This window comes from Haliotis cracherodii, unplaced genomic scaffold (genome assembly GCF_022045235.1).
Source record: "Haliotis cracherodii isolate W230 unplaced genomic scaffold, xgHalCrac1.p SCAF_4, whole genome shotgun sequence".
In the NCBI taxonomy this organism is placed as follows: domain Eukaryota; kingdom Metazoa; phylum Mollusca; class Gastropoda; order Lepetellida; family Haliotidae; genus Haliotis; species Haliotis cracherodii.
The window spans coordinates 29,024,577-29,037,507 of NW_027266297.1; the positions used below are offsets into that span (position 1 = coordinate 29,024,577).

General features: G+C 41.7%; 1 protein-coding gene across 1 annotated transcript; it reads left to right on the forward strand.

Moving 5' to 3' along the window:
• Positions 1-9,890: 9,890 nt before the first annotated feature.
• Positions 9,891-11,132, forward strand: LOC139479362 (uncharacterized). Its single transcript, XM_071262220.1, has one exon. The coding sequence runs from the start codon at positions 9,891-9,893 to the stop codon at positions 11,130-11,132; it is 1,242 nt and encodes a 413-aa protein (XP_071118321.1).
• The last annotated feature ends 1,799 nt before the right edge of the window (positions 11,133-12,931 follow it).

The following is a 12,931-nucleotide window of genomic DNA, read 5'->3' on the forward strand; positions in this document are numbered from 1 at the left end:
CTATTCTAGCGATATGGCTATATGACAGGGGACAATGAGCAGGTATATATACAGTACGAAATGATCTAAATGTTTTGTATATCCGGATAACAGTTGCTTTGCACATCCACAGACGTTGACGAGGCGTTTTCAAGAACTTTCTCTTCGTACTTCAACCTGATGTGAAAAATCCCATGTGAGTTAGTGAGTGAGTGATTGATTGAGAGCGCAGCTAAATCACGGCGAAGGTCAACAGAAATGGGCTTAACACATTGTACCATGAAGACGAAAAACAAACCTTAAAATAACAAAAGCAAAATTCCAAACAGATCCTCAGTATTTTGTCCCATCCAAACTTGTTTAGCTCTCTGCGTTTTACTCCGTCGTTCTGAAAGTCAAAATGAGTGAGTGAGTGAGTGAGTGAGTATGATTTTACGCTTTGGAAATAAGGAATGGGCTTCTCACATAATGTTGACAAACCAAGGAACATGTTCCTAAATTGTATGGGATTCGAATCAAGAACATATTTTCACGGTCAAGGTCAAACCTTCATATAAAAATATTCAAATGAAACCCGATAGTAATGTCCTTTCTATTATTCAAGCAGGTCTTGCAACATACACTCTCACGGCAACACCACGGCGCTATATTGAGTAAGGACCAGATAAACCGGCGTTGATGTGCAAAAACCACAACCAAACAGATTCACATTACTATCTTATCTACACGGGGGCACGGGTGGCCCAGTCGTCTAAGGCGCCGCGATTCGCTGTACAGAGCTGCACGCCAGAAACCTATGATTGTGGGTTCGAATCCCGGTTCGCCCCGATTATGTTTCTAGGTTTGTCAGCACCATACCCGTACTCGTGGGTTTCGCCGAAGTGTTAAACGTCTGAGACCTGCATCACTTCGGGCTTTCCTCCCACAGTAAGCTGACACGCCGTGATATAACTGGAATAATGTTAAAAGCGGCGTTAAACCCAACTCACTCACTCACTCTTATCTACACAAGTTATTTATGAGTGAGTAGGGGGTTACTGCTCTTTTATTGGTATTCGACCAAGGGTAAGGTGAACTCCAGAAATGGGCTTGACATATTGTATCGCAGTTGGGAATTGAACCCGGACCTTCGGTGTGATGTGCGAACGCTTTAACCATTAAGAAAGTGGTAGTTAATTTTAACATCGGTATAACCTGAAACAGATTAATCGAAATAGATCGCGTAAAATGGATATCTGTCTCTTTATATATTAAAAATGTCTCAGCTCACAGGCCGCTTGGTACCGGTATATGTGTCACGGATATACTACTGTGCAGACGAAACTGTTATATACTGCGAAACCTCGTTATATGTGATAGGAACTAGATTACCTTCCACTAACATCTTAGACAGTGTATACTTCGAACAGCTGGGTGGTGTGATGGAATTGTATGACATATACTCACAACATGGTCTTACTATCCTTACTGGAGATTTAATGCAGATATACGACAATATGCTGTCCAAAGAATGAGATCTCGTTGCCTTCAAAGGGTACTAAATGAACGAACCCTATATTCAGTTGTACCATTAGACGATATTACTAAGTATACGTTCTCAAACAAATGTAAAGATGTGAGAACAATGATAGACTAAATGTTTGTGAGTGTTGATTATCTGAATAACGTTATTGGTTATACCATTGATACCGATATATCATATCCTGTCTCAGACCATCTGCCTATCCTTCTGTGTATAACAAATGACTGTCCTAAAAAACATATGGTGTATATAAGCTCAATTGGAAGAAAGCTTGTGATACTGATATTATGCTGTATCGTAATGAAACTGAAAATTACTTTCGTAAAGACATATGCAAGTTGTCCCAATTCCCATCCGATAATGAATATATTGAAATGTATAACAAGTACAATACAGAAGCTCTCCATGCATCTACTGCAGTAAGTATCCCATCAACGAAGATTAAACCCTACTGGAAAAAAGACAACCTGAAGTTATTACATGATGAAATGCGCAGTAAAAGACGTCATTGGCAAGAGATTGGCAGGTCACATGCTAAGAACGATGAGAACTTTGTTAAATATAAAGAAGCAAAGCGTAGTTTTAGAAGACAGCATCGAAGATCCAAACAATCGCTCATAGATAGCAGACTGAAAGAACTCTATGAGGCAGCTGAAATAGATGTACATGAATATTTTAAAACTACAAAACGATATCACAAAACTATGGGCCGATTACACAAACTTCTTTATAAATGTAATCAAAGTAGTAACGTGGAAGGTATTTGTGGAATCTTTCGTAAATACTTTAGAGACTTGTCAATCCCAACCATGGAAAGTCATTTTGACTGCTCTTTTGCTGATGAAGTAATATGCTCAGTCAAAAATATTGAAAACAACGAAACATCTGATGCTGATAACGATGTAACTGCTAACCATTCACCATTACAGAGGTAGTATGTACAGTTAAAGGTCTGAAAAACAATAAATCTCCAGGACCTGATGGGCTCACAAATGAACATATTAAGTATGCGGGAAAGCATATTATGGTACTATTCAATGCTATTAGTAAACATGAATATATACCCAAAATGTATCATATTGGTGAAATCTTACCAGTACATAAGGGAAGAGGAAAAAGTAAAAGTGATCCATCTAACGACAGGGGCATAACACTAACTTCAGTCCTAAGTAAGCTTTTCCAAAGAATGCTTCTCAACAGAATCGAAAAATTGACAAGCGACGATGTAGCCTTTCCTCACCCACTACAGTTTGGATTGGGGAAAAATGCTGGTGCTGAAACGGCGGCTCTCAATCTTCTAGAAAGTATTTTATACTTTAACGAAAGAAACTCACCAGTTAATTGTGCCTTCCTCGATAACGAGAAAGCCTTCTTCTACAAATTACATAAATTTGGTATCAATGGTAAATTATGGAGAATTCTACGTCTGTCTTACAATTCTATGTACTCATGTGTTACTTTTGCCGGCTTCAAATCTGATGTTTTCCCTGTTAAACAGGGTGTAGGTCAGGGTCGTGTCATATCAGCATGGCTCTTTACTCTTTATATAAACGATTTGCTTCATGAACTAAGCAATTCCGGTTGTTGACTATGTCTCCCATGAGGACGATGCCCAGGAATACTGTTAGCAGACGACACGACCTTGATCAGCTGTAACACAATAGGTCTTCAAATGCTCCTAAATGTTGCAGAAAATTATGGTAACAAGTGGCAGTTAAAATGACATGACAGTGTGACTACACATTGTGACTGTGTAACTACATATTGTGACAGTGTGACTTCACATTGTGACAGTGTGACTACACATTGTGGCCGTGTAACTACATATTGTGACTGTGTGACTACACATTGTTACAGTGTGACTATACATTGTGACTATGTGGCTACACATTGTGACCGTGTGACTACACATTGTGGCCGTGTAACTACATATTGTGACAGTGTGACTTCACATTGTGACTGTGTGACTACACATTGTGACTATGTGGCTACACATTGTGACCTTGTGACTACACATTGTGGCCGTGTAACTACATATTGTGACAGTGTGACTTCACATTGTGACAGTGTGACTTTACATTGTGACAGTGTGACTACACATTGTGACTATGTGACTTCACATTGTGACCGTGTAACTACACATTGTGACAGTGTGACTTCACATTGTGACAGTGTGACTATACATTGTGACCGTGTAACTACACATTGTGACCGTGTGACTTCACATTGTGATAGTGTGACTACACATTGTGACTATGTGACTGCACATTGTGACAGTGCGACTAAACATTGTGACAGTGTGACTACACATTGTGACTATGTGACTTCACATTGTGACTACACATTGTGACTGTGTGACTACACATTGTGACCGTGTGACTTCACATTGTGACCGTGTGACTACACATTGTGATCGTGTGACTACACATTGTGACAGTGTGACTACACATTGTGACCGTGTAACTTCCCATTGTGACAGTGTGACTAAAAATTGTGACTGTGTGACTACACATTGTGACAGTGTGACTACACATTGTGACAGTGTGACTACACATTGTGACAGTGTGACTTCACATTGTGACCGTGTAACTACACATTGTGACAATGTGACTACACATTGTGACTACACATTGTGACAGTGTGAATACACATTGTGACTACACATTGTGACTGTGTGACTACACATTGTGACCGTGTGACTACACATTGTGACCGTGTGACTACACATTGTGACAGTGTGTCTACACATTGTGACCGTGTAACTTCCCATTGTGACAGTGTGACTAAAAATTGTGACTCTGTGACTACACATTGTGACAGTGTGACTACACATTGTGACAGTGTGACTACACATTGTGACAGTGTGACTTCACATTGTGACCGTGTGACTACACATTGTGACAGTTTGACTACACATTGTGACCGTGTAACTTCCCATTGTGACAGTGTGACTAAAAATTGTGACTCTGTGACTACACATTGTGACAGTGTGACTGCACATTGTGACAGTGTGACTACACATTGTGACAGTGTGACTTCACATTGTGACCGTGTAACTACACATTGTGACAGTGTGACTACACATTGTGACTACACATTGTGACAGTGTGACTACACATTGTGACTACACATTGTGACTGTGTGACTACACATTGTGACCGTGTGACTTCACATTGTGACCGTGTGACTACACATTGTGACCGTGTGACTACACATTGTGACAGTGTGACTACACATTGTGACCGTGTAACTTCCCATTGTGACAGTGTGACTAAAAATTGTGACTGTGTGACTACACATTGTGACAGTGTGACTACACATTGTGACAGTGTGACTACACATTGTGACAGTGTGACTTCACATTGTGACCGTGTGACTACACATTGTGACAGTGTGACTTCACATTGTGACAGTGTGACTACACATTCTGACCGTGTGACTACACATTGTGACCGTGTGACTACACATTGTGACAGTGTGACTACACATTGTGACCGTGTAACTTCCCATTGTGACAGTGTGACTAAAAATTGTGACTGTGTGACTACACATTGTGACAGTGTGACTACACATTGTGACAGTGTGACTACACATTGTGACAGTGTGACTTCACATTGTGACCGTGTGACTACACATTGTGACAGTGTGACTACACATTGTGACCGTGTGACTACACATTGTGACCGTGTAACTTCCCACTGTGACAGTGTGACTAAAAATTGTGACTGTGTGACTGCACATTGTGACAGTGTGACTACACATTGTGACAGTGTGACTTCACATTGTGACCGTGTAACTACACATTGTGACAGTGTGACTACACATTGTGACTACACATTGTGACAGTGTGACTACACATTGTGACTACACATTGTGACTGTGTGACTACACATTGTGACCCTGTGACTTCACATTGTGACCGTGTGACTACACATTGTGACCGTGTGACTACACATTGTGACAGTGTGACTACACATTGTGACCGTGTAACTTCCCATTGTGACAGTGTGACTAAACATTGTGACTGTGTGACTACACATTGTGACAGTGTGACTACACATTGTGACAGTGTGACTACACATTGTGACAGTGTGACTTCACATTGTGACCGTGTGACTACACATTGTGACAGTGTGACTACACATTGTGACCGTGTAACTTCCCATTGTGACAGTGTGACTAAAAATTGTGACTGTGTGACTACACATTGTGACTGTGTGACTACACATTGTGACTGTGTGACTACACATTGTGACAGTGTGACTACACATTGTGACAGTGTGACTTCACATTGTGACAGTGTGACTACACATTGTGACCGTGTGACTACACATTGTGACCGTGTGACTGTATATTGTGACTGTGTGACTTCACATTGTGACTACACATTGTGACTGTGTGACTATACATTGTGACTATGTGGCTACACATTGTGACCGTGTGACTTCACATTGTGATAGTGTGACTACACATTGTGACTATGTGACTGCACATTGTGACAGTGCGACTAAACATTGTGACAGTGTGACTACACATTGTGACTATGTGACTTCACATTGTGACTACACATTGTGACTGTGTGACTACACATTGTGACCGTGTGACTTCACATTGTGACCGTGTGACTACACATTGTGACCGTGTGACTACACATTGTGACAGTGTGACTACACATTGTGACAGTTTGACTACACATTGTGACCGTGTGACTACACATTGTGACCGTGTGACTGTATATTGTGACTGTGTGACTTCATATTGTGACTACACATTGTGACTGTGTGACTATACATTGTGACTATGTGGCTACACATTGTGACCGTGTGACTTCACATTGTGATAGTGTGACTACACATTGTGACTATGTGACTGCACATTGTGACAGTGCGACTAAACATTGTGACAGTGTGACTACACATTGTGACTATGTGACTTCCCATTGTGACCGTGTGACTACACATTGTGACCGTGTGACTACACATTGTGACAGTGTGACTACACATTGTGACTGTGTGACTACACATTGTGACCGTGTGACTTCACATTGTGACCGTGTGACTACACATTGTGACCGTGTGACTACACATTGTGACAGTGTGACTACACATTGTGACCGTGTAACTTCCCATTGCGACAGTGTGACTAAAAATTGTGACTGTGTGACTACACATTGTGACAGTGTGACTACACATTGTGACAGTGTGACTACACATTGTGACAGTGTGACTTCACATTGTGACCGTGTAACTACACATTGTGACAATGTGACTACACATTGTGACTACACATTGTGACAGTGTGACTACACATTGTGACTACACATTGTGACTGTGTGACTACACATTGTGACCGTGTGACTTCACATTCTGACCGTGTGACTACACATTGTGACCGTGTGACTACACATTGTGACAGTGTGACTACACATTGTGACCGTGTAACTTCCCATTGTGACAGTGTGACTAAAAATTGTGACTGTGTGACTACACATTGTGACAGTGTGACTACACATTGTGACAGTGTGACTACACATTGTGACAGTGTGACTTCACATTGTGACAGTGTGACTACACATTCTGACCGTGTGACTACACATTGTGACCGTGTGACTACACATTGTGACAGTGTGACTACACATTGTGACCGTGTAACTTCCCATTGTGACAGTGTGACTAAAAATTGTGACTGTGTGACTACACATTGTGACAGTGTGACTACACATTGTGACAGTGTGACTACACATTGTGACAGTGTGACTTCACATTGTGACCGTGTGACTACACATTGTGACAGTGTGACTACACATTGTGACCGTGTGACTACACATTGTGACCGTGTAACTTCCCACTGTGACAGTGTGACTAAAAATTGTGACTGTGTGACTGCACATTGTGACAGTGTGACTACACATTGTGACAGTGTGACTTCACATTGTGACCGTGTAACTACACATTGTGACAGTGTGACTACACATTGTGACTACACATTGTGACAGTGTGACTACACATTGTGACTACACATTGTGACTGTGTGACTACACATTGTGACCGTGTGACTTCACATTGTGACCGTGTGACTACACATTGTGACCGTGTGACTACACATTGTGACAGTGTGACTACACATTGTGACCGTGTAACTTCCCATTGTGACAGTGTGACTAAACATTGTGACTGTGTGACTACACATTGTGACAGTGTGACTACACATTGTGACAGTGTGACTACACATTGTGACAGTGTGACTTCACATTGTGACCGTGTGACTACACATTGTGACAGTGTGACTACACATTGTGACCGTGTAACTTCCCATTGTGACAGTGTGACTAAAAATTGTGACTGTGTGACTACACATTGTGACTGTGTGACTACACATTGTGACTGTGTGACTACACATTGTGACAGTGTGACTACACATTGTGACAGTGTAACTTCACATTGTGACAGTGTGACTACACATTGTGACCGTGTGACTACACATTGTGACCGTGTGACTGTATATTGTGACTGTGTGACTTCACATTGTGACTACACATTGTGACTGTGTGACTATACATTGTGACTATGTGGCTACACATTGTGACCGTGTGACTTCACATTGTGATAGTGTGACTACACATTGTGACTATGTGACTGCACATTGTGACAGTGCGACTAAACATTGTGACAGTGTGACTACACATTGTGACTATGTGACTTCACATTGTGACTACACATTGTGACTGTGTGACTACACATTGTGACCGTGTGACTTCACATTGTGACCGTGTGACTACACATTGTGACCGTGTGACTACACATTGTGACAGTGTGACTACACATTGTGACCGTGTAACTTCCCATTGTGACAGTGTGACTAAAAATTGTGACTGTGTGACTACACATTGTGACAGTGTGACTACACATTGTGACAGTGTGACTACACATTGTGACAGTGTGACTTCACATTGTGACCGTGTAACTACACATTGTGACAGTGTGACTACACATTGTGACAGTGTGACTACACATTGTGACCGTGTGACTGTATATTGTGACTGTGTGACTTCACATTGTGACTACACATTGTGACTGTGTGACTATACATTGTGACTATGTGGCTACACATTGTGACCTTGTGACTACACATTGTGGCCGTGTAACTACATATTGTGACAGTGTGACTTCACATTGTGACAGTGTGACTTCACATTGTGACAGTGTGACTACACATTGTGACTATGTGACTTCACATTGTGACCGTGTAACTACACATTGTGACAGTGTGACTTCACATTGTGACAGTGTGACTATACATTGTGACCGTGTAACTACACATTGTGACCGTTTGACTTCACATTGTGATAGTGTGACTGCACATTGTGACTATGTGACTGCACATTGTGACAGTGCGACTAAACATTGTGACAGTGTGACTACACATTGTGACTGTGTGACTGCACATTGTGACTATGTGACTGCACATTGTGACAGTGCGACTAAACATTGTGATAGTGTGACTACACATTTTGACTATGTGACTTCACATTGTGACAGTGTGACTACACATTGTGACCGTGTGACTACACATAGTGACAGTGTAACAACACATTTCGACAGTGTGACTAAACATTGTGACCATGTGACTACACATTGCGACTATGTGACTACATATTGTGACTGTGTGACTTCACATTGTAACTGTGTGACTTCACACTATGACGGCACTCGTGAAGAGCAACCTCCTCGTGGTGAGTGCTGGGTAACGCTAATAGCTCTTCCCCCGTGTGGAACCGGGATAGAATATTTCCACAGCACCCCATTGCTGGTCGTAAGAGGCGACCAAAGTGGGCAGCCCGTTTGCCGTGGGTTGCGTCCCTGTGTCGGCGGAGGACGGGATTCTGGTAGTTGAGGGCACTGGTTCCTGGAACTGTGTTCCTTTGCCCAACACACTACTTCGACCCTTACTTCGCCTAGACGGGTGGTAAGATGGGCCCGGTCTTATCAATCGGCTGGTCATGCCAGGCCCTGTGCGTAATATTGTTTCTGCACACCTGTGTTGTATTATATTGTATATTTTGGACTTGGCCATGCATACTTTGTATGAATTAACAATTTTGGATGGAATATATTGCCTAGAGTCTTACGCCAGAAGGCGGTGGCTCATGGGCCAATCTAGTGATGTTGACCTCTGTATTCTGTATGTCTCCAGTTTCTTATCATGGATTGAACCTGCCTGGCACTACATCTGGTAGATAAATATAGCTATTCATGTCATATTTGCTGGAGTATCACACCCCTGTAGCCCTGGTGTTTTGCATTTTGGATATCCAATGCATTAAGACACCGTCCTTGTTGACACTCGATGGTGGGTGGGGAGCAGGGGTGCAGAACCACTTTCTCTCATTATGTCTACAAAATACCCTGGTTCAAAAAGAAAACACATAGATGCCAGCTCTTCTGATGAAGAAACTGCTATACAAATAGATTCCTGGGCTCGATTCATTGTAATCGAAGCATCAGATCACCAAGCCTTAAAATTAAACCCGTTTGCCATTTCCAAGGCCATCAATGGTTGTTGTGGAAAAGTTGAAAATGTCTCCCGTCTGCGTAATGGCTCCATATTAGTAGAGTGTGCAAGAAGACAGCAATCTCTGAACCTGCTCTCACTCAGCCAATTTGCAAATGTAGAGGTTGTTGTTTCGGCTCACAGAACGCTGAACTCGTGTCGGGGAATTGTAAGAGACAGAGCCCGATGTCTATCTGACATGAGCGAAGACGAGATTGTGACTGAACTGTCTACACAAGGTGTAACAGCTGTCAAGCGCTTCACACGAAAACAAGATGAACAACTTATAAAGACTCACACTTATCTGTTTACTTTTTCTCTTTCGAAAATTCCACCATCTATCAAAGCTGGATATTTTAACATCGGAGTGGAGGTTTATGTACCAAACCCACTCCGATGTTACAAATGTCAACATTTTGGGCATGGCGCTAAGACCTACACTTTCAGTACAATCTGTGCCCGCTGCAGTGGGTCACATGAGAGTACTGAGCGCACAGCTGCCATTAAATGTGCCAATTGTAAGGGGGACCATCTGGCCTCAGCTAAACTCTGTCCAGCATTTCTTCTCCAGTCCCAAGTGTTAAAAATCAAACACACCAACAATATATCTTTTCATGAAGCAAAAAAATTAGTTCAGTCACAGTCTCAAATTACCTCAGTCAAATCTTATGCTGCCGCAGCAACTATCACTCCTTTTGTCCAAGCAGCCACAGTATCTGTTGGATGCCAAACAACCATCTCTTGGGTTGGTAATCAGCAGATGTTAAATGACTCTCCGGCTCCATCATCTCCAAATACAACAACAACATCAGCATCGCAGACGGAACTCGTTGCATCTTCAAAAACATCACAATCAGAATCATCTCCTATTAATGGCGACATACCTTTAACAAAAACAGAAAAAAAGAAACTGAAAAAAACGGCGAGGGCCCTCCAACACTTGGAGGTGCCTTCTTCTCAGCCTACACCTGTTAAGGTTCAAAATCAATTTGAACCTTTGGCGATGGAGGTCACTCCTTCTTCAACAGGCCATGGGAGTGGACCTCCCTCCCGCTCCAGAACCCCAGTAGAACCACCATGACCTGTTCTAACCCGATAATACAATGGAATTGCAGAGGACTAAAAAACAATTTTAATGATTTGCAGCTATTAACACAAGATTTCAAGCCATCAGCCTTTTGTTTGCAGGAAACGTACTTTAAAACTACTGATCAACTAAACATTAGACACTACGACTCCTATCATTTCTTTTCACCTCAAGGGGCTAAAGCCACTGGAGGTTCTTCAATCTTGGTGAGGCAGGGTGTTATTCATAGCCCTGTTCCTCTCAATACCCCTCTACAAGCTACCGCAGTTCGTATCACTATGCACATTGTTTTTACTCTGTGCTCTCTTTACATTCCTCCATCTACATCTCTTCAGCAAACCGATCTTCAAGCTCTCTATGACCAGCTTCCTAAGCCCTGTATTATCATGGGCGATATGAACGGTCATAATCCACTTTGGGGTAGTGATCGTACAAGCAGTAAAGGCAAGCTCTTAGAAGATTTTATTTCCAACAATAATCTATGCCTTTTTAACGATAATTCCAACACATATTTACATCCTGGTACAGGCACATACTCTTCTTTGGATTTGTCTATTACCGATTCAAACCTGCTGAATGAATTTGAGTGGTTGGTCCACGATGACCTCTGTGGAAGTGACCACTTTCCAACCATATTAAACCCTATTACCCCATCTGATGTTCCTCCATCATCTCGATGGAACTTTACAAAAGCCAACTGGCCTCTATATGACATTCTCTGTACAGAAAAACTAACACCTGATCATTTCACTGACGTTCCTGACCCAATACAATGTTTTTCTGATGAACTTATCAATATAGCTGAAAAATGTGTTCCTAAGTCCTCTGGAATTCCCCACATACGTAAACCATGGTTTACCGATGACTGCAAGTAAGCTAGGAAGGCGAGGAAAAAGGCTGAGCGTTATTTCCGTCGCCATCCTATGGTCCATAACTTAAACAAATTTAAAATATTAAATGCTAAGGCAAGGCGAACATTTAAACAAAGTAAACGCCAATCTTGGCGAAATTATGTGTCAAAAATAAATTCTCGGACGCCCATGTCCAAGGTATGGAACATGGTCCACAAAATTAAAGGTAAGGGCACTAAATCTAGTATTCACCATCTTAAAGATGGGGACCTACTACTAACTCATAAATCAGATATTGCTAATAAACTTGGTGAAACTTTGGCAAAACACTCTTCCTCATCTAACTATGTACCTCAATTCCAAAAGTATCAAAAACAGCAAGAAAAGAAACCTATTAATTTTAATTCAGATAATGGGGAAGATTATAATGAACTATTCTCTATTCATGAACTCCACACTGCCCTTGGACAAGCTCATGATACTGCTACAGGAGCTGATAACATACATTATCAACTCCTGAAGCACTTACCCGACTCATCCTTAGAAACACTATTGAATATGTTTGATGTCATTTGGACCTCAAGGAAGTTCCCTCCTTCGTGGCGTGATGCTATTGTTGTCCCGATTCCCAAGCCCGGTCGAGATCATACTGATCCATCCAATTACCGACCAATATCATTGACAAGCTGCGTTTGCAAAACCATGGAACGCATGATAAACAATCGTCTCGTTTGGTACCTGGAATCCAATAATCTTATTACTAATATACAATGTGGTTTCCGGAAAAACAGAAGTACCATCGATCATTTGGTTCGCTTAGAATCATTTGTTAAAAATGCAATAATAAATAAACAACATGCAGTGTCTATCTTTTTCGATCTAGAAAAAGCATATGACACTACATGGAAACATGGTATTTTAAATGATTTACATGATTTTGGA

Excerpts from the sequence above, each read along its gene's own strand:
- LOC139479362 (XM_071262220.1), top strand. The coding sequence starts at position 9,891 with ATGTCTACAAAATACCCTGGTTCAAAAAGAAAACACATAGATGCCAGC.